The sequence below is a fragment of the Episyrphus balteatus genome, chromosome 1, assembly GCF_945859705.1.
Source record: "Episyrphus balteatus chromosome 1, idEpiBalt1.1, whole genome shotgun sequence".
NCBI lineage: Eukaryota > Metazoa > Arthropoda > Insecta > Diptera > Syrphidae > Episyrphus > Episyrphus balteatus.
The window spans coordinates 97,476,702-97,500,110 of NC_079134.1; the positions used below are offsets into that span (position 1 = coordinate 97,476,702).

General features: G+C 32.4%; 1 protein-coding gene across 5 annotated transcripts in view; it reads left to right on the forward strand.

The window, feature by feature from the left end:
• Nucleotides 1-23,409, forward strand: part of LOC129906644 (phospholipase D2) — a 186,939-nt gene that overhangs the window by 111,059 nt on the left and 52,471 nt on the right. For 4 of the 5 annotated variants that reach the window (XM_055982478.1, XM_055982474.1, XM_055982477.1 and 1 more), the window contains one exon: nt 19,432-20,268. In XM_055982478.1, coding sequence (XP_055838453.1) covers nt 19,432-20,268 — 837 coding nt within the window. The remainder of the gene's footprint in view (nt 1-19,431; nt 20,269-23,409) is intronic. The other variant, XM_055982476.1, reaches the window with a different exon arrangement.

Here is a 23,409-nt window from a genome sequence, read left to right on the forward strand (position 1 = left end):
AGTTTTTCGATACCATATTAAAATAATTTACTCTAACATTATGGTTATTCGTAGAAATTAATCATTAATATTTTTTTGTTTGTGAAGTTTGCAAATTAATCGGTGATTGGAATAAATTAATAAACAATTTTAAAAAATCAAATATTGCATCCAAAAACGAATAAATTCTCCAAAAACGAGACCTATTTAGCTATCGTTTATTTATTGACGATTATTGAGAAAATAAAAAAAAAAAACTATTTCAATTTCGGGAATCGAACCTGGGACACCCGAGTAAGAGGCAACTGCTAAATCACCTAGACTAATACGACTTCTAAGAATACGAAAACTTTTATTTATATAAAGTATATTAGTCCGGGCGGCCACTGCAGAAACGCTCAACTCATCGAGCTAAAGAAAATTTCAAATGGGAAGTGAAAGAGGGCTATTAGTAGTTACGAAAACCACAGGTCTTCCCGTTCGCATCCTGGCACGATTGGCGTGGTAAAGTGCATCGTGCATCTCATAGAGTTAAAAGACAATATTGGTGTCAAATTAAAGGTGCTATTGTCAGCTATCAAAATTCAGAGGTCTTCCGGGCGAAAGTCTGGCAGTTTTGTCATGCAGCCCGTTTTAAGGTTAGAAGCGATAAAAGTGAGTTTTTTCATAAAGTCTTGTTTTTTTGGTATTTTGGTGGATGAGTTAAGGAGTTTTTTTACTATAAAATAAAAATAAGAGTTATTAGCATTTAAATATAAAACGATGTTTTGGAAAAAGCTTGATAGTTTATTAACAATAACCCAAAGTATATGAAAAACTACGAATAATTCACGAAAAAGTCTCAAATAATACGCTGCGCCCCGCACAACTTACCGAATTAAAAGGCGACTTTAATTTCAAATTAAAGCTAATAATGTCTTTTTTTGAAAACCAGAAGTCTTCCAAGCCAAAAATTGGAAGTTAGGTCACGCAGCTTGTTTTAAGGTTAGGAGCGTTTTTCACTTAAAACGTTCAAGCAGGCTGGGGGTGAAATGTCAAGATGTGGCTTGGAAGACCTCTGGTTTTCAAAACAAGACATTATTAGCTTTAATTTGAAATTAAAGTCGCCTTTTAATTCGGTAAGTTGTACGGGGCGCAGCGTATTATTTGAGACTTTTTCGTGAATTATTCGTAGTTTTGCATATACTTTGGGTTATTGTTAATAAACTATCAAGCTTTTTCCAAAACATCGTTTTATATTTGAATGCTAATAACTCTTATTTTTATTTTATAGTGAAAAAACTCCTTAACTCATCCACCAAAATACCAAAAAACAAGACTTTATGAAAAAACTCACTTTCATCGCTTCTAACCTTAAAACGGGCTGCATGACAAAACTGCCAGACTTTCGCCCGGAAGACCTCTGAATTTTGATAGCTGACAATAGCACCTTTAATTTGACACCAATATTGTCTTTTAACTCTATGAGATGCACGATGCACTTTACCACGCCAATCGTGCCAAGATGCGAACGGGAAGACCTGTGGTTTTCGTAACTACTAATAGCCCTCTTTCACTTCCCATTTGAAATTTTCTTTAGCTCGATGAGTTGAGCGTTTCTGCAGTGGCCGCCCGCTCTATATAGGAAATATTGAATCAGAATTGACTTAAAATAGCTTTAAAGATTCTCAAACTGTAAAACGATTATCATCGATTCGATTATCGTTTTCAAAATTGCGGAATGACCCCCCTGGTAATTTTTTTATTTGATAGTTGATGTATCTGGGTTGAAATCGAAAAAATTTTTTTTCTAAGCCAATTTTGAAGTGATTTTCATAAAAAATACCTCGATTGATTGAAAAATAGATATAGTTTTAGAATATAATTTTTAAATAGCATGTTGATTTTCAAATACCGTTTCGTATTCAGTGCGACTAGCTCTACAAAACCTGATAGGTCTCCGCCCGCGTATATTTTGAGTGTTACACCGTGTTATCAACTTTCTTATCTCTAAAGGATATTTTATTTGATTTTGTCTTCTATTAGAAAATGTTGGAGTACTTTCTTCAGCGGCCTGTTGCACATCAGCAATAAATTGTTCCACTTCATGGTCAATTTGCTCGATTGAATCCATGGGAGATCTTAAATTTATAAAACTTAAATCTAAATTAAATCTAAAATCACTCCAGTTTGTTTTCTTATTTACAAGCTTTTTTCTATTACTTCCGATTCACTTAGTGATAGAATCACTGGAGTATGATCTGATGACAAGTCATAATTACCTTCGACTCGACACTAATGTGATTTCGTTTAATTCCTTTAGCTACGAAAAAGTCAATAAGGTCTGGTATTTTGTTAGTATCGGAAGGCCAGTAAGTTGGCGACCTGGAGGAATAGAATTCGCAATTGTATTTACGGCCTGCTTGGAAAAGTCTTTTGCCTTTTGTTGATATAAGTCTTGAACCCCAATGGGTGTGTTTCGCATTGAGGTCTCCACCAACAAGAAAGTTATGCCCAAGAAGATTTAATAGATCTGTATAGTCATCTTCTGTCGGGGATCGCCTTGGTGGGCAGTAAATAGCTGCTATCTTAAACTCTTTCTTTTTCATACCAATACTAATAGTTGTTACTTGCATATTTTCATTAGTAAGCTTGGTTTCTTCATAATGTTTTAAGCTTTCTTTTATAAGAATCGCCGATCCAGATTTTTAATTCGGATAAGTGTTGTAAAAGACCGTTTGCATTCCATGTAGCGATCTTAAGTGTTCTGTCCATCATTGTTATTTAAAAGCGACTTTTTCGCTTAACTGTTTGATATTCAAATCCTGTTTATCAATTCTTTGGAGAATGAGTTGTAGCATTTCTTTTATGAGAGTCTCTTCATTCTTCCGCATATTTTTTAGAATCTGAGAATAGGCTTTATTTTCATAGCTTTTACTTTGAACAGCTTTTTTAGGCGGTTCATTCTTAGTATTGTTTTCAGCATTTAAATCGGTATTTACTGTTTTTCTGGGTTTGTCTCTAGCAGATGTATTTTTGCTTCTGAACTCTTGGAATTTTTTTGGCAACTGGGCAGTAGAGTTGGGCACTTTAGTTCATTTGAGTGATCGATCACTTTAGTTCAAATGACGCTACTGAACTAGTTCATTTTAGTTCAATTTATTTTAATCACTCCGGTTTTGTTAGAATTAAAAAACAAAATTAGTTTGTTCAAACTGTATCCAAGTTTATGTAAAATTGACGCATTCTGCATAATAAAACAAATACGCCCTAAAAATAACAGATATGTTTTTATATCTTATTTTCTATAAAAATTCTTAATTTCGTTCATATACTTGTCAAACTTTCTGGTTCCTGACGAAAGTCCCGAAGAAGTAAGTTTTGCTTTCATTAAATCAAAATCATAGTAATGCAAGGACCAAGATGCTACTTGTTTTTTTAGGCCAGTCATTATGTCGGAAAAAACGGCTTAGAAATGCAAAATGACCGAGAAAGCTTAATTTTGGATATGTTGTAGAGGATGCTTAAAAAAGCTTAACTTGAAGTTTTCGACCAAGATTTCCTATGAGCTTTTCCGCCATTTTGAAAAAAAGGATAAAATTGGTTTTTTGACAATAACTCGGCTATCTGCGAAAATTTTACAAGGAGCTTTTTTGTAGCTTTTAACGAGTTCTACAATTCATGCATACACATTTTTTGTGTATCATGAACCGTTTTCGAGATATCGATTAAAAAATTCAAAAATTTCGGACATGCAATTTGTTTTTTGACATAATCTATTTTTGGGTGATGAATATCGAAAAAATTATTGGTGTCGAAAATCTTGGTTTTTTACGATTTCTGTCAAAAGTAGACCTCCTATCAACAAAAGTTAAATGCAAACGTTGTGGGTAATAAAAGTGTCATAACTTTTACTAAAACCATTTTATTTATATAATCTCAAAAATATTGAAAAAATGCAAAAAATACGATTTTTTTATTTTTTATTTTTATCTTTTACCAAAATGGTTTGATTGTAACAAATCTTGGTTAAAAATTACTTTGTTATGTTTTCTATGTATTTTAAATGTTTTTTGAGCAAAAAGTTAATTTTTTGATTTTTGACGAATTTAATTTGATAAAATAGCCTATTTGTCAATCGAAAAAGTTTTTGATTTTTGAAAAGCTTGGAATGTAGTCACTTATATTAAAACCTTTTATTTAAGATTGTATGGAAAAACTATACTTTTGATTTAGAAAATATTGAGAAAAATTGAAAAAAAAACGATTTTTAAGATCGATTTAAGATAGAAACCAAATTATACATTTCTAATGGCCTTTGACCTTCTTAAATTCAATCTAGCATTAGAATAGCTCTAACGTGCAAAGTTGTTGAGATATTGAATTTTGAACGTTCAAAACACTATTTTTGTGATGTATACTTTGATTTCTATAAAAAAAAACTTTTTGACTAGTGAAATCGAACAAGGCATTCACCCGCCCCCTTTCCACCAATTAGTTTGTGGGCAATTTATTTTTCCGCTTTCATATACCATTTATCCTAAATGCTGCTAATAATTTTTTTATTTTCAAAAATTATTGGCACTGATCTAATTGCAATTTTGATGAACTAAATAATATTGAGATTGAAGCAAATTACAAAATGCACAAAAAGCCGGTATACTGTATTTACAAAATTTGGGTTAATAAAATTGAGGTAACAAAAAAACCATTACCATCTTCTACTCATTATTTATTAAATAAATACATACATTTGTATGTATGTGTTACTGATATAATGATATAAACATTAAAAAAAAAACATGAATGATTGTTTTTTTTACAACCGAACGGGCGGCTTGCTTGGCGGTGGGAGCGGACTAAACGACTTTGCGGCCGGCTGGAAGTCGTAATTTTTGTCCAAAAAAAAATATAAAAATACGACATAGTAGGTCTGAATGTGGGCTACAATTTTTATGTTAATAATTTTTTCGATATTCATCACCCAAAAATAGATTATGTCAAAAAACAAATTGCATGTCCGAAATTTTTGAATTTTTTAATCGATATCTCGAAAACGGTTCATGATACACAAAAAATGTGTATGCATGAATTGTAGAACTCGTTAAAAGCTACAAAAAAGCTCCTTGTAAAATTTTCGCATCTCGTCAGATAGCCGAGTTATTGTCAAAAAACCTTTTATCCTTTTTTTCAAAATGGCGGAAAAAGCTCATAGGAAATCTTGGTCGAAAACTTCAAGTTAAGCTTTTTTAAGCATCCTCTACAACATATCCAAAATTTAGCTTTCTCGGTCATTTTGCATTTCCAAATGTATATAATGACTGGCCTATTTGTTATTGCTCAGAAATAGGAGTAAGTGGTGCTTGAAGAAGAAACGCTGATACTGGCACAAGCGACCTTTTGTTTTACATCTAAATCTTGAGGTAGAACAGAAGAACTGATTTCGCTCAACAAAGAATTGGATGCAATTTCATATGCACTTTGGTTTCTGCACTCCTTCTGACAGACGTTTAAGTATGTCGGGTTAAAAGGGCGCTGTCGTCGTATAAGACAAGGAGAGAAGGACCAAATTTAAAAATTCCCTATACAGATGGGACTTCCTTTCACCCAAAAAATATATTTAAAAAAATGATAATGTAAGGTGACCGCAAGCTGTTTTGTAATGTCATATTACGACTGCTTTAGGTTGCTGTTTAGTTTGTTGAAACAAATCTTTTTCGCTATTCGCGAACTAAATTGAACTAAGTAAGTGAACTTAGTTCACTAGTTCACCAAGATGAACTAGTTCATTGAACTAGTTCGTTCGCGAACTACACAAGCCTACTGGGCAGCCTCTGTAGCTTGCCGGGTGATTACCCTGGCAGTTCACACATTTTGCTTTCTGATCTTTGCTCATCGGACAATTTTTAGTTGCATGTTTTCCTTCGCACTTTTCACAAGCAAACTCGCGGTTGCAGTATTTTTGGGTATGACCAAAAGCTTGCCAACGTTTGCACTGCGGAACAACTTTAGATTTTCGGAGTGGTTCAATTTTAACAGCTATGCCCAAGATTGATCTTACTTTATAAATCTCCTCGACACTTTGTTTACTGTCAAAAGTTAGCATGAATAAAGGTAGTAACCTCTTACTTGATGTGGATTCTCCAGAGGAGTTTTTAATTGTCTCATTTTTAAATAGATTGACTGCATCAAGGGCTTGGAAGCCTTTTTGTACAAGAAATTCCACTACTTCCTCGGGAGAGCACGAGGAATGAAGACCTCTGGCTACTACTTTTATTGGCCTTGTAGCTTTGTTCTCATATGAGTGCCATTGAATTTGATGTTTGCTCAGTTCTTCAGTGACAGATCTATACTCGTGGCTTCTTCGACAGTGACTTTCCAGTTGTCTTTGTTGTACGATGTAAATTTGCAAGCTATTTTAGTACAATTTTCTATTATTTTCTTAAGATCTCCAAAAATTGGAAATCCTGAGATCATAATTGGTGGTGGTGTAATTTTTTTGCTGCCTTAAGCGTGAGAATTTGATTTAACAACAGCTACCACATTATTCGCTTCTTTAGTTTCTGTAAACAACTCTTTATTATTTTCGGTTTTAGAGCTTTTCTGATTTCTTGAACAAATCTCAGGACTCCCGTTTGGTTTACGTTTCTTTGTGATACGCTTATTTTTCTTTTTCTCAGTTTCAAACAAGAGCTCTTCTTCATCAGTTTAATATTCACGCTCAATATATTTTGGACTTAACTGAAGCGTGGACTCTGAATCTTTCTTGTCAAGTAAGGAAACTTTCTCTTCGAGTTTTTTCACTTGCAGCTGAAGACTTTGAACTAGAACTTCAAGTTGTTTTCTTGCCGCTATTTCAATTTTCCATTCTTCAAAGTAGTTCTTTGATTTTGATTGGTCTATCTCTTTGTTTTCTATGGAACTCTGTTGATCTGTAATGTCGATCTCTTAATTTTTCTTGGTCCCTTTTTCGCTGATGTGTTTAAAATCAATAGTATTGTTTGGGGTTGTCGGTGATGTAACCCCTGAAGTAAATTTGTTTGGGGGAGTTCTTTGCATCTTTGAACTCCGTCTCTCAATATTTATAAGCAATAATTGGTCCTCCCCAGAATCCATAGGACCGACCTCTAAAGAGAGTGTATTTACCAGTTTAACTGGATTGCCACCTGCGGTATTTAATCTAGTCGTTTTGTTCATTGCCATAATTTTTTTAACCATAAATAGGTCAGTTACTTCTATCCATAGTTTATATTCAGCCGCCCCACAGGCTACAGACGCGCGCTGACCAGTGTGCCGCACAATATGTGTCAGACGCTCTTGGATTTAATTGTGAGCTGGTGCATTCAGAGCGATATTTCTGTTCTTTTGCTCCTAGTTCCTGAAAAGATAACTCAGGTGACTCAGCTCGTGGATCGAATGGATCCAACGCTCGTCGTTAGTTGGATATCCAGCGGGCATCGCGAGGAGGTGACGATGCGATTTTGCCACGCCTTAACGATATGAAAGTGCAAAAAACAACTTAAAAAACGAAGAAAATTGTGTTTGATGCAAAATTGTGGAGAAACGATTGTCCGCATAAAAAAAAGTTTTGAGACAAACTAAAACTGTAATAAATTCTTGATTGGTTGTAAAAAAAATCTTTCGAATAAAACGTAGTTTGGCAAAGATAAAGCCAGATAAGGGTAAAGAAAACAAAAATCATAAAAATCGTGGTAACTCGAAAACGAGAAAATTACCTCTTAAGTTTTTCGACTTAAAATTACCTCAGGAATCCATGGTTTGCATTTGGGGTGGTGACTGTGGGACACCCTGTATATTACCTTTTCTGTTTGGAATGTTTGGAAAAAGGTCATTTAAATTTTTTTTAATAAATTTTTTCAAAAACTTTTAATTAAAATTATTGGATTTAAATTTAAGAGATAAGAATGAGCTTCTGGCTTTTTAAAAATGTATTAATAAATGCCGTTAATTTCAAAATATTTTTTTGTGTTTGAAGTCAGATTGTGAGAAAATTGCATTTATCGCTTAAACGATGGAAGATTGTCCCTTACTCTCTTATATTTTTTTTCCTTAAATTACCTATAGAATCTTTTGCTATCATTCGTTTTATGAAATTTAAGAAAAAAAAAATGGTTTTATTAAAAAAAAATTAATTTTAAAAAACAATACGGCAACATCGGCAATTTTCAATCTATAGACTTTAAAGTATTTTGAATTACCTACGTTTGAAAAAAAAAAATCCTCATTATCAGATCTGTTCGGCTGGGTTCCCTAATTATTTGCTTTAGTTACTCCACTATTTAAGGTCTTACAATTCCAACAATGGAATAGTCTACTATGTTCAAAAATTATTTGAGTAGAATCAAAAAAATTACAAAAAAAATTAAATTGGTTGTATGTTGTGCTTGCTTTATTGGGAATTAAAAAAAAAAAACAATGAAAGATTTAACTACATATTTGTCAAAGATTACGCTGTGTGACAAAAACTAACATTTAAAGATTACTTTAGTCACGACTTAGTAAAGAAACCTACTTTCTTTCTTCAATATATACCCCAAAATCTGGATTTAGGGCACACAAACACAATAGGGTATTCCCGATGGTATTCGATGCAAAATATCTTGTATCGTTGCAAAAGTGTTACATTTTCTTACATTAAAACAACCAAATATACAGACTAAAATTTGTTTGCTATATGTATAAAAAAATACAAAGGTGCAAAATTTGTCTATTTGTAGTTATAGTAGTAGAAAAATAAAGTTTATCAATTTTACACTTTTTAAACGATTACCAATGCCCTACCTGATAAAACCGTTGCAATACCTTAAATTCAGTTCTGGCTACGGGTCTGTGTCCACGTTTTCGTCCTTTCAAAAAGTTTTATTAAGCTACTTCGATAAGTAGGGAAACTTCCTTATACAGGGTGATTCAGGAGTAATGTGCCAGAAAGGTCGAGACAAGAAAAAAATTTTATGAAAGTCTTAATGTTAAAAAAAAATAATAGACAAAAGGCTAATGTTTCATAAATTAACTTACCAACAAGTCCAGCCAGCAAAAACAATAAATAAAATGCACGACTGGGGTCGCACGAACTTGCTCTTAGAGTTAAAGTTGCTTTAATTTTCAAGACTTTTTATATAGAAATTTGGAAAAAAAAAATAAAATTCGTTTTTTAAAAAAAATAAAATAAAATCTGAAATTAAATTGCCCTCCAAAACAAGTATGCAGTTTTGATTGATATATTAACATGCATTTTTAGAAAAAAAATTTTCAAAATCGTTAGAGCCGTTTTTTAAAAAACTAATTTTTTATAAATAATTTTTTGGAAAAAAAGTTTAAAAATAAAATTGGTATGTCATTTTGTAGAAATCACTAATCAACATCTTAAAACAAAATTTCAAAAAAATTAAATGTCCCGTTTTCGAAAATTTGATTTTTCAAAAAAAAATTTTCAAAATTTTTTTAAAAATCCAAAAATTATTTTTTTCAAAATTTAATTTTTGGTTTATATTTAAATTATATAAATGCTTCTTCACAAAAAGTTTCGTTGAAATCGAATAAGCAGTTTTGGAGATAATCGGATTTGAAAAAAACGGTTCTATGGTAGGTACCGTTAATAATGATTTTCAAAAAAATTTTTTTTCATTAAAAGATAGACCTTAACTTTAAACTAACACTTGAATTTTTTAAACAAAATCGTTAGAGCCGTTTTCGAGATATTTCAATTTTACTAAAATCGGTATATGACAAGTACCGTTATTTTTGCATACCAGGTTTGACATCAATCGGTCCATCCGTTTAGGCTGTAGCTCCTTATACAGACAGACAGACAGACTGACAGACTGACAGACTGACAGACTGACAGACTGACAGACTGACAGACTGACAGACTGACAGACTGACAGACTGACAGACTGACAGACTGACAGACTGACAGACTGACAGACTGACAGACTGACAGACTGACAGACTGACAGACAGACTGACAGACAGACAGACAGACAGACGGACTTCCGGGACCCACTTTTTTTGCATTGTCTACCATCGTAATGTCATGGAAAAATGTTATCTCAACTTTTTTTTTTTGTACGAATGCATAACTTGATATTTAGTACCTATATCGCAAGTAATAATGCTGTTTCTTAGAAAAAAGTAGTTTTGGTTTTTTTAATTTCTCGAAAAAGACAAGACATTTTCGGATAGGGTTTTCTGTCTTTGGTTAAAAGTGCCAAAATACTACATATTTAGTAGCTAAAAAATGTCCCTTTTTTGAATTTCATTTATCTTGAAGAAAAAGTACAAATTAGTTGAAAAACTATATTTAGTTATAAAATTACATTATATTTACTTTTACAAGTTTGGAACCCAAATGTGGACCGAATTGTTTATAAATCAAGGTAACATTGAGATTTATATTGGTAACGCAGTGATTTAACTTCATAGGAGACTTACGCTGTTCCTATAGTTTCAAAAAGAAATATCAGAGAGCTTATTTATATGATTTTACAAATAAAACTGAAATTTGCAGTAAAGTAACACAGTTGTTTTGTTTTGATCACTTTCTGTTCAAACTGTCATACATAGAGGCATAGAGGAAGGAATACCTAGAGAGCCGACTCGTAACCCCTTTACCTAAAACACCCGCAAATTTAATTTCAGATAATCTCTCTTATTTTTCTCTTGTTTTCCTATCTGTGAATACGTGTGAAAAGTACAATTCGTTTAATACCTTCCTTTCACCAGTAGATGTCCTCACAAATTTTGAATTTAAACATGATTTTGGTTTGTACATGAACTTGAATAGCTCAAATAGCTCACTCCAGACACCCACCTTTCAATAAATATGTACAGAAATAAAAAAAAAGGTTCGTGTTTTGAATTTATTATATTATTTTTTTATGAATTTATTTCCTACTGAGCACTTAAATTGTTTTTAATTGTTTTGAGCTCAACTCCACAGTTGAATGTGTTGGTGCCATTTAAAATGCACGGGAAAACTACCACGTATAAGCACTGTGGAGTTTTTCCTCTCATTGCAGCTTGTAGGGTGGAAGAGAAAAACCAACCGAAGTCGCGTCTCTAGGTATTCCTTCCTCTATGCATAGAGGAAGGAATACCTAGAGAGCTGACTCGTACCCCCCTTGCCTAACACAACCGCAAATTTAATTTCAGATAATTGGTATACATCTCTCTTATTTTTCTCTTGTTTGCCTATCTGTGAATACGTGTGAAAGGTATAATGCGTTTAATACCTTCCTTTCGACAGTAGGTGCTCCCACAAACGGGTTTGTGTTTTGAATTTAATCATGATTTTGGTTAGTGTATGAACTTGATTGAGCTATCTGAGCTTAAATAGCTCATTATAGACACCCACCTTTCAATAAATATGTACAGAAATAAAAATGAAGGTTCGTGTTTTGAATTTATTATTATCATTTTATGGATTAATTCGTCTAATGAGCACTAAAATAGTTTTGAACAAAACTCTACATTTAAAATGCACGGGAAAACTACCACATATAAGCACTGTGGAGTTTTTTCTCTCATTGCAGCTTGTAGGGTGGAATAGAAAAACCAACCGAAGTCGCGTCTCTAGGTATAGGCCAGTCATTATATACATTTGGAAATGCAAAATGACCGAGAAAGCTAAATTTTGGATATGTTGTAGAGCAACGGTTCTCAACCTTTGTGAGTATGCGGACCCCAAACAAAAAAATTGTCCTTTCAAGAATAAATTTAATTTATTAATATGAGTAAGAATCTTTTAATTAACAATTATACCCTGTTGCTGACTGTGAATCCTGCCCATTGGGCCGGAGCGGCATTGTATGTGGAAAAAATCAAATAGAAAAATAAAAAAACATAGTTGCCTCCGCAAAAGTTGCATTGGGTCCAAAAAAGTATAAAAAGATTTATTTTTTAAATTTTTAAAATGACCGCGTTCGGGCATTGCAAAAAAAAAAAAACAAAAACAAAAAACAAAATGGGCTTATAAAACACATAGGTACTTGCATTTTGTTTTTTTATTTAATTAATTTAGCACTTTGTTTTTTTTTTGTATTAATTTATGCATTTATTGTTCATTAAAAGGCCTCCATTAGTTATTCCTTATTGCAATTATTGAAAACTGAAAAAATGAACCTAAAAACAAGCGATGCGGGGCCCCAAGCGGTGGAAAAAGATATTAAAAAAATCATTGAATTCTGCAGGGGGTCGAATTTTGAATTTCCAAAAAATTAATTTTCGCTCCGGCAGGCAGTAGGCCCATGTCATTACAAAGAAAAGCACTTCATGACCTTTTTGTAATTAAAATTAGATTCATGTATCTATCATTGAGAGGGGTAAGAAAATGAAATACAATAAAGCGAGGAAATAAGTAAAAATGATAAAAAGAACAAAGTTTGTTAAGAGTCACATTAGAATAATGTTAAAGACGTATTTCTGATGCCTTATGGAAAAGCTGACGCGGACCCCCTGAATTTTTTTGCGGGCCCCCAGGGGTCCGCGGACCACAGGTTGAGAACCGATGTTGTAGAGGATGCTTAAAAAAGCTTAACTTGAAGTTTTCGACAATAACTCGGCTATCTGACGAGATGCGAAAATTTTACAAGGAGCTTTTTTGTAGCTTTTAACGAGTTCTACAATTCATGCATACACATTTTTTGTGTATCATGAACCTTTTTCGAGATATCGATTAAAAAAGTAAAAAAGTAAAAAATTTAGGCATGCCATTTGTTTTTTGACATAATCTATTTTTGGGTGATGAATATCGAATAAATTATTAACATAAAATTTGTAGACCACATTCAGACCTACAATGTCGTATTTTTATATTTTTTTTTTGGACAAAAATTACGACTTCCAGCCGGCCGCAAAGTCGTTTAGTCCGCTCCCAACGCCAAGCAAGCCGCCCGTTCGGTTGTAAAAAAAATAATCATTCATGTTTTTTTTAATGTTTATATCATTATATCAGTAACACATACATACAAATGTATGTATTTATTTAATAAATAATGAGAAGAAGATGGTAATGGTTTTTTTGTCACCCCAATTTTATTAACCCAAATTTTGTGTTGATTTTGCATTTTGTAATTTGCTTCAATCTCTATATTATTTAGTTCATCAAAATTGCAATTAGATCAGTGCCAATAATTTTTTAAAATAAAAAAATTAGGATAAATGGTATATGAAAGCGGAAAAATAAATTGCCCACAAACTAATTGGTGGAAAGGGGGCGGGTGAATGCCTTGTTCGATTTCACTAGTCAAAAAGTTTTTTTTTATAGAAATCAAAGTATATTTTTCTAATGATTTTTTGTATGCTGAGCTCGAATCTTTAGTCAGAAAAATTCTATAACGTTGAGATATAACCATGCCAATACATCACAAAAATAGTGTTTTAAACGTTCAAAATTCAATATCTCAAAAACTTTGCACGTTAGAGCTATTCTAATGCTAGATTTAATTTAAGAAGGTCAAAGGCCATTAGAAAAGTATAATTTGGTTTCTATGGAAAATTATTTCTCCCCAATATTATGTCATTTAAGGAAAAATCGATCTTAAAAATCGTTTTTTTTTTTTTCAATTTTTCTCAATATTTTTTAAATCAAAAGTATAGTTTTTCCATACAATCTTAAATAAAAGGTTTAAATCTAAGTAACTACATTCCAAGCTTTTTAAAAATCAAAAACTTTTTGGATTGACAAATAGGCTATTTTATCAAATTAAATTCGTCAAAAATCCAGAAATTAACTTTTTGCTCAAAAAACATTTAAAATACATAACATAAAATACATAACATATAATACATAACAAAGTAATTTTTAACCAAGATTTGTTAAAATCAAACCATTTTGGTAAAAGATAAAAATAAAAAATAAAAAAATCGTATTTTTTGCATTTTTTCAATATTTTTGAGATTATATAAATATAATGGCTTTAGTAAAAGTTGTGACACTTTTATTACCCACAACTTTTGCATTTAACTTTTTTTGATAGGAGGTCTACTTTTGACAGAAATCGTAAAAAACCAAGATTTTCGACACCAACACTTTTTCGCCCACCCACCCTTTTCCACCAATTAGTTTGTGGGCAATTTATTTTTCCGCTTTCATATACCATTTATCCTAAATTTTCCAACCACCCATATGCTGCTAATAATTTTTTTATTTTAAAAAATTATTGGCACTGATCTAATTGCAATTTTGATGAACTAAATAATATAGAGATTGAAGCAAATTACAAAACGCACAATCAACACAAAAAGCCGGTATACTGTATTTACAAAATTTGGGTTAATAAAATTGGGGTAACAAAAAACCATTACCATCTTCCTCTCATTATTTATTAAATAAATACATACATTTGTATGTATGTGTTACCAGTGGCGTAGATAGCTTTTTGCTAAGGGGGGGGATAGATCTAGTTCGCAAATTTTTTTTTTTTTAAGTTTTAATAATGCTTCTTTGTATTGTTTTTATTCTCTTTAAATTGGAGAAAGTTCTTTCGGTAGTTGACGTAGAAACCAGCAGTGTAGCTAATATCTTTAATAAAATATAAATACCAGGACAACTTTTTTCGGTGCAGCTTTCGAGCGCTTTCAATGAGTTCATAGAGGAAGTATTTTTCCTTCTGATCAAATATCTTTTCTGAGTTTTTAATTCTTCACACAGAGAAAAATATGACCAGGACCACCTAAATACCAACAGTTTTCCTTATTGAAATGTTTTGTGAAGAAACCTTATTAATTGTTTATATTAATAGAGAGAGATTTCTTATTATTTTCATGTACAAAATCTTTCAAAATTTTTTGTAAAAATTTCATATTTTTTCCAACTTGGCACTAGAGCAAAAATTGTGACCAATATTTCTATAGTAAGTTGGAATAGGTGATCCCGTACATGATCATATTTTTTTTTATTAAAAAAACAAAACCGACTTCCATAGATCAAAACTGGGTTTTATGGTTTTTCTAATGGTACTGAACAGGCACCAGCTTTTCAATACCTACAAAAAGAATTATCAAAATTGGTTCACTCGGCCCAAAGTTATGAGGTGACAAACACAAAAAAAAAGTACAGAAGAATTGAATAACTCCTCCTTTTTGGAGGTCGGTAAAACAATTAGGAAATCCCGATTGTTTAAATAATATTTCCTTCTTGGATGAAAACTATAAGGAAATCTTATTGTTTTTGTTCTATTTTATGTGGTCTAGTTTTTGGTAAAACTCAACAGTTTCATTAAATTTTATAGCTGCTTTTACTATTTCAGACGAAGAATCCTTAGAAAGAACCAGAAACCCTTCTAGTGTGTTTTCATGGTTTGCACATTTTTCTCCAAGGCCCATTACATAGAAATCGAGAAAAAGATTGAAAACAGTAACACGAAAATATTCTTTACTGTACTTTGAACCGAAGGGTTCGAAAGATTCTTTTGTCGCTTCACTATTCTCTTATGTTTAACGCCTATATCAAGGATTTCAGCTAATTTTTCCCATATACAAAAAACTTTCGAAAATGAGTCGTCTTCTGCCCGTTTAATTTTTAGTTGATCCCTTAAATCTTTAGCGAGCTCAATTGCTTGGACCAAGTCTAAATTCACTCTTTGAAACACCGACTTAATGGCAATGAAAGTTGGTAAACCATATTTATAAACTTTAAGCTAATCAAGAACTCGAAATCCATAGCGTTTTTTTCAAAGTGCGCTTCTTCAACTTATTTATTCATCACTGTTTATACTGCACAATTATCGATCCCAATGGGGGGGGATATATCCCCCTGATCCCCCCCCCTATCTACGCCACTGTGTGTTACTGATATAATGATATAAACATTAAAAAAAAAACATGAATGATTGTTTTTTTTTACAACCGAACGGGCGGCTTGCTTGGCGGTGGGAGCGGACTAAACGACTTTGCGGCTGGCTGGAAGTCGTAATTTTTGTCCGAAAAAAAAAATATAAAAATACGACATTGTAGGTCTGAATGTGGTCTACAAATTTTATGTTAATAATTTTTTCGATATTCATCACCCAAAAATAGATTATGTCAAAAAACAAATGGCATGCCTAAATTTTTTACTTTTTTACTTTTTTAATCGATATCTCGAAAACGGTTCATGATACACAAAAAATGTGTATGCATGAATTGTAGAACTAGTTAAAAGCTACAAAAAAGCTCCTTGTAAAATTTTCGCATCTCGTCAGATAGCCGAGTTATTGTCAAAAAACCAATTTTATCCTTTTTTTTTAAATGGCGGAAAAAGCTCATAGGAAATCTTGGTCGAAAACTTCAAGTTAAGCTTTTTTAAGCATCCTCTACAACATATCCAAAATTTAGCTTTCTCGGTCATTTTGCATTTCTAAGCCGTTTTTTCCGACATAATGACTGGCCTAGTATAACCATTCTATGTCAGCTAAAATATATAAAAATACTAGCTGACCCGGCGGACTTCGTTCCACCTTTTCTAGTATTTATTTCCAATTTTTGACTCTGCAGTGTGTGAAAACCAACAGAAATCGGGTCTCAACAACAAATCTAATCCATAAAACTCCCGTGTCGGGGTGTTTTTATGAAACTCCTCCGAAACAGCTGAACCAATTTTTATGAAATTGTGTGTGCATATCGGGTTGCTCTGAGAATTAGCAAATACCTTTTTCCATCCCTCTATAATGGTAAGGGTGGTAAAACAAAAAAAAAATTATCAAAATGATTTTTATGAAATTTTGTGTATTTACTATTAGACCGAAAGCTCATAGCAAATTTTGGTGGTGGACTTATAACCAAAATGTGAGTATGCGGTTTTAAGGCATTATGCGTTCTAATAACGAATTAAAAAGTCTGGCAGATTTAAACCGCGACCTGATATGATTTTTGGGGGGTTCAATTACGTGAGTTTTCCAATTAATATGAGTAAGGCTAAAGGAACACAAATTCACATTCTGAATATTATAAGACTGATGTTCTGTCATTTCAACAAACCCTGACTAATTCAATCTTGTTGATGCAAATCAAGATCTCAAGATATAAGCATAACTCTATTCTTGGAGAGTTCTAAATTCCAAAAAAAAAAAAAAAAACAATCAAAAACTTAAACAGAAAAGTCACTAAAACAAAACCGCTTAAACAGCTTGATAGATATCTTGAGTTCTATCGATATTGATATCTTCAAGTTCTTATATTCAGAATGTGAATTTGTGTTAATTTAGCCTACTCACCTTGATGGGAAAACTCGCGTTATATAACCTCCCCAAACCCATAGTAGTCCAGTGCATTTATAATTTGACCCAGCAGTTTGTACCACCCCCAATTTTTTTTTTTGCTCATTCGATAGAACATTGGCTGAATATTATTACCCTGATTTTTCGCACTCGTGAAATTCACCTATCGGACGCCATCTTGGATTTTAGTTTTTGTTGAATATCTCGATTTCTATTTATCCTACATAAAAGTTGTGTATACAAGAAACGTAGGCAAATAAATTTCGCGTCTTTTATGTTGAGAACACTTTTTCGATATTCTGAATATTAAAAAAGTTACAAGCCAAAAAAGTAAAAAAAACCCAAAAAAATGACAATTTTAAAGTTTTGAGGACTTTTTATCAAAATTATGAAAAAAACGTTCCGAGAAAAGATTATTCACCTTCAAATTCTCTACAACTCTGCTATACAACTTTTTTTTCTATCTCTATAAATACAAAAGTTATTAATACTTTTTTGTTAAAAAATACCCCTTTTTTACGAAATGAAGAGACTTATAAAAAATTGCAGGTCCTGAATTCTCTGAATTCTCTTGTAACATAAAGCTTTGAAATACTCACTTATCATTTAAAATTCAAGATTTGGTTAAAAAAAAATTAAGAAAAAAGTAAAGATAAAAAACACAAACAAAAAAGAGCATTTTTAACATAAAAAAGTATTAATAACTTTTGTATTTATAGAGATAGAAAAAAAGTTGTATAGCAGAGTTGTAGAGAATTTGAAGGTGAATAATCTTTTCTTTGAACGTTTTTTCATAATTTTGATAAAAAATACTCAAAACTTTAAAATTGTCATTTTTTTTGGGTTTTTTTTACTTTTTTGGCTTGTAACTTTTTTAATAGTCAGAATATCGAAAAAGTGCTCTTAACATAAAAGACGCGAAATTTAATTGCCTACGTTTCTTGTATACACAACTTTTATGTGGAATAAATAGAAATCGAGATATTCAACAAAAACTAAAATCCAAGATGGCGGCCGAAAGGTGAATTTCGCGAGTGCTAAAAATCAGGGTAATGATATTCAGCTAATGCTCTATCGAATGAGCAAAAAAAATTTGGGGGTGGTAAAAACTGCTGGGTTGTCCATATATGAACATCATAAATTAAACAACTCTACTGGTTTACGTATTGAATGAGACTCACCTTGTCTTCTCATTCCGATCGTCGCGAGCCCAACTTCCTCAGTGGATAATCGTCGGCACGTTTAAAGAGTCAGCACAATTCAATTATTGTCTTATTGCACTTTGATTGACCCAAAACAATATCCGAATGGACAATCAAAGTGAACATTACAATTGAAGTGTGCTGAGTTCAACGCACGACGATTTCCTCTGGTATAGGTATGGAAGAGGGCACAACACACTGGACTATAGGTATAAGACCGCAATTTAAAGCTGCCAGATTTTTAAATTCGTTATAAAACTTCATACTCACATTTCGGTTATACCTCCACTCTCAAAATTTGCAGATGTTGGCCGATTCTCAGACCTACCCGATATGCGTACAAAATTTCATAAAAATCGGTCCAGCCGTTTCGGAGGAGAATTTTATATATATTTTATATACACGAGAATTTTATATATTAGAAAGAAGATATTGATAAAAATGTCCATATTTTTTTTCAAAATTCACTGTCCAAAGGGACAACATTTTAGGCACTAAATAGTATTTTGGCATAAGAACAAATAAGATCATTGTATTTTGAAAACTAAAATAGTACTTAATTACATTAAATTTTGAAAAAAAAAATTAGTTAACATTTTTTTTTTCAATTTTGTTTTCGAAATTTTGATTTTGAAAATTAATTTTTGGAACACTGTATCATAAATCAGCTTTATTCAAAAACAAGATAAAAGACGAGGTTTTGAATTTACAAAAAGGTATAGCACGTCATTGTGGGTGTAACCGTTGATTTTTAATAATTTTGTTTTCCAAATTAAGTAATTTTTTTAGAAAATTGCCCCTCCCGGCTAAACGGGGGAAATAGACCCCCTCCCATGGCAACTTACTTCTTGTCTCGACCCAACCTACACGCTCCAGCTTTTTGGCACATTACTCCTGAATCACTCTGTATATTAGAAAAGCTTAAACAACAACTGAAGTGGCTGAATTAATGTATAATATTATGTATTTCTTCCATTTTTATTAAACTAATTTATTTTAAATATACATTATGTATAAATAAGTACCTATAATATGAAATAAATATCTTTTTTCAGGTAATGCGTCATCCAGATCATGCTCGTGTAGGCGTCTTTTTTTGGGCTCATCATGAAAAAATAGTTGTTGTCGACCAAATGTATGCTTTCCTTGGTGGTATAGATCTCTGTTATGGACGTTGGGATGACTTTCGACATCGATTAACAGATTTGGGAAGCATTTCCACATCAAGTGTATCAGGCAGTCTTCCGAAAAAGGAGGACGACTCAGCTTTTGAATCTAGAAAATCCCATCGAAATGTCAACATCGATATGCAAGAGCATGAAAAGGATATTGTTCTTGAGGCTCTTAATCCTGGAGATAAAATAGTAGTCCAAGTGTATGGAATGTCTGGTGAGCCTCTTGAAGAAACTTTAAAACAGAACACACCCGAGTTAGAACGAAAAAATGTTTTGGAAAAAATCAAAGAAAGTGCTGTGAAAAAAGGAAAAGAGTTAGTTAATCGCCTGGCTCTTGCTGAAGGGGCTGAAAAAACATTGAGTAAGGGCCAAAAAACTCCTGATATTACAGTAAAGAATTTGGTTTTTTCCCCAAACGAGCTGAATGAAGGAGAAAAAGGTCGTTTTGATGATTATACACCGTTCGAGACGAAAATTTTTGGCGAGTACTATGGTAATGCGAAATTTTGGTATGGCAAGGATTATTCTAACTTTATTATGAAAGACTTTGTAAATCTGGATGCACCTTTTGTGGATTTAGTTGACCGAACAACAACACCACGAATGCCTTGGCATGACATTGGGATAATGGTTATAGAAAGTTCTGCCAGAGATGTTGCAAGACATTTTATCCAGCGATGGAATGCTCAAAAATTAGAGAAAGTTCGAGAAAACAATGTAAGTCCTTTTTGGTAATATTTTCCAAAATTATTATTAATATTCTGGATTTTCAAGTGTATGTGTTCTTACAATATTAACTGTCAGTCAAGTTTTATTTTTTTTTTTTAATAAATTATCTTGTGAACTTATTATACTATCGATTGACCAATAGGTATAAAAATCATTTTGTGTTTGAAACTGACCTCTTAAAAAATTATCAAATCTTTAGACAGGATAAAAAAAATACTATTGACTTTAACAAGTGCACTTCTCTATGTTTGATAGATATTTGCATTAGCATTATCACATTTTAATCTTTGAACAACAACAACATCTTGAAGGTGCTAGCACCAAGTGTTTTATGGCTAGAGTTACAGTACTGTTTCACGGATGCCAATCCGATCATCAGACTCCTTTTATTCCATTTTTGTGTGTGGTGCTTTGTCTAGTATTTTTTTCATTTGATTTGAAAAACTTCTTCCGTCACACTTGAGTATTGAACCTAGACCAAGCGAGTTCAGAAGCCAGTACACTACGCACTGCGCTACCTCGCCCACGTGATTAGCTTCACCCAATTGCAGGTTTTCTTAGTTTATCAACATGCAAATGAATAGACTTAGCATTTTTAATAGCTCCTTCAAGTATTATCACATTTTGTTTACAAACACTTTAAGTCTCAATTTTTTCACAACGTTAAAGCCAAGTACGCAGCTGAAGCGAAACATAATTTTTCCATACAAACGAAATCGTTAACGATATTAATTTATTTTTGTTTTAAAACCTATTTTCTGATATTTTTTCTTGAATATTTTTATTTGTATTTTTATTATTTTGACTTTAACATGATATTCGACAGTATTTTTTCGTTAACAGTTCACTGTTGACTTAAGAGACTTAACCCCTTGTAGCCCCATGTGACATTTCTGTAACAAACCGAAAAAGATCGCCCAAAAGCTGTAAAAAACATATTTTAATTCTTTTAAAGCTTCTTACATAATCTTTAAGAATTGCTTTATCGAAATAATGCGCCATATTTCTAATAAATAGCACCAATAGTTTTTAATTGGCAGTTAATGTTGAAAGTTCGGCTTTTTTGGAAAACAAGCAAATTTATGTAAAAACTACGAAATTCAGAAAAAATATTTTTCGTGCATAAACTAACGGGGGTTTATTTTTGGTTACAAGGGGTTAAAATTTTTTCGTTTCGCTTCAGCGCAGTAGGCTTTAAACAATAATTGCGTTTGGTTTTATTATAACAAATTTTTTATGCTTAATAAAATATTTCTCAGTCTAAAAGCTTATTTCCATATTTCTGATTTCTGAATGTATAATAATAATAAACTTTTTTGGTGCTGAAACCCGAAAAGACCCAAGAACGTTTTATGTACATGTTCATTGAAAATTTAAAGTCAATCTTTTTTAAAAATTGCGCTTTCCAGATAAACGGAGGGAATAGACCCTCCCTCCTTTGATTTTCCTCCTGTATCAAGCCAATATACATGCCTTAGCTTTTTGGCACAACACTGGTGGATCACCCTATATGTTTTCATTTCGGTTCAGCTGCGTACTTGGCTTAAATTAGTAAGTAACATTTGGGAAATTTTTGACGTAAGATAAATGTTTTAAAAGTTTTGAACTATGAAAACACTTCTTCACTTGTAAACAGGAATCGTCAGAATAACTAAAAAAAAAACACATAGGGCCTCAAAAAGAATTGTGTAGTAGTAGTGTGATTTTATTTAAAAACAAAATATATTGTAACGATGAATTACTGAACTACTTTTAAGATAAAAGTCTGAACACACTACCTACTACTGCAAAGGTAGAAATGTGAACGGACCTTTAGTAATTAAGAAAATATTCCACTGAACACATCTCAAAATATCCCACTGAACACATCTAAAAATATCCCACTGAACACATCTAAAAATATCCCACTGAACACATCTAAAAATATCCCACTAGACTGGAAGTTTGAAGTGCCCCTTCCTGGAAAGGAAGTTTCGAGAGGCAGGGACGAGAGCCTTCGAGGACGTTCTCGAGTCTCGAGATTCCGGTATAAAAGGGCAACGTAGACACCGACCGGAGACAGTTTAATCTTGAAAGTGAAAGAGTACAGTACAAAGTGAAATAAAGTGTTGCGAATTGTTAGTAGTAAATAAAGTGATTTAAAAGTGTGTTTGTTTGAGCGAATAATAAAAGTAAATTGAGTTGAAATAAAAAGCGTTCTTATTTGAACGGAAATATAAGTGGAAATTAAATAAGTTTTATTGTGAACCCGGAATAAAACATTACATTGGTGTCAGAAAAGTGGAATAAAACTTATTTATTTGTGCGAATCAGATAATTTCGCGAATAAAATAAAAAGTGCGCGTGTGTTTTAACAATAAAACATTTTGAAATAAGTAAAAGTGCTCACTTAAAAAAAGTTAAAATGGGTAAGACATTAAATCAGTTAAGTTTGACTGAGCTGAAGGCGGAATTAACTAAACGAGGTCTTCCTACTGCTGGATTGAAAAATGACCTCATTATTCGCCTGCAGGATTATTTAACCCAGAAAAGCGAAGATTTGGATACATTTCAATTCGAAGTTGAAATGGTAGAAGAACGAGTAAGTACTAGTTCCGATATGTCATCCATGATGGCTGTTCTCCTTGCAAAATTTGAAGAACAGTAAGATCAAATGGAACAGCAAGGTAAAGAACAAAAGGATGAACAGAAGAATCTTCTCGAACGAATAGAGAAACAACGTACCGAGCAGAGGAGTGAACAACAGAGTGTTCTCGAACAAATGGAAAAACAACGTACCGAGCAAAGGAGTGAACAACAGAGTGTTCTCGAACAAATGGAAAAACAACGTACGGAGCAAAAGAGTGAACAACAGAATCTTCTCGAAAAATTAGATGAACAGAAAAACATCATCCAAGGTAAGCTTGACGCGATCGAGAACAAGTTCGTTGCTATTGATGCTTCCATCAAATGCGTTGAAAAGCAATCTCAAGAAAAGTTCGAGAAAGTTGAAGAAAAACTCGAGAAAGTAGAAGGAAAGTTCGAGAAAGTGGATGACAAATTTGAAAAAATGGAAGTTAAAATGCAAAGTATTACTGAGGAACTTGACAAGGTTCGGAAAATTAAGATCCGAGAAAGTTCTGGTGAGTA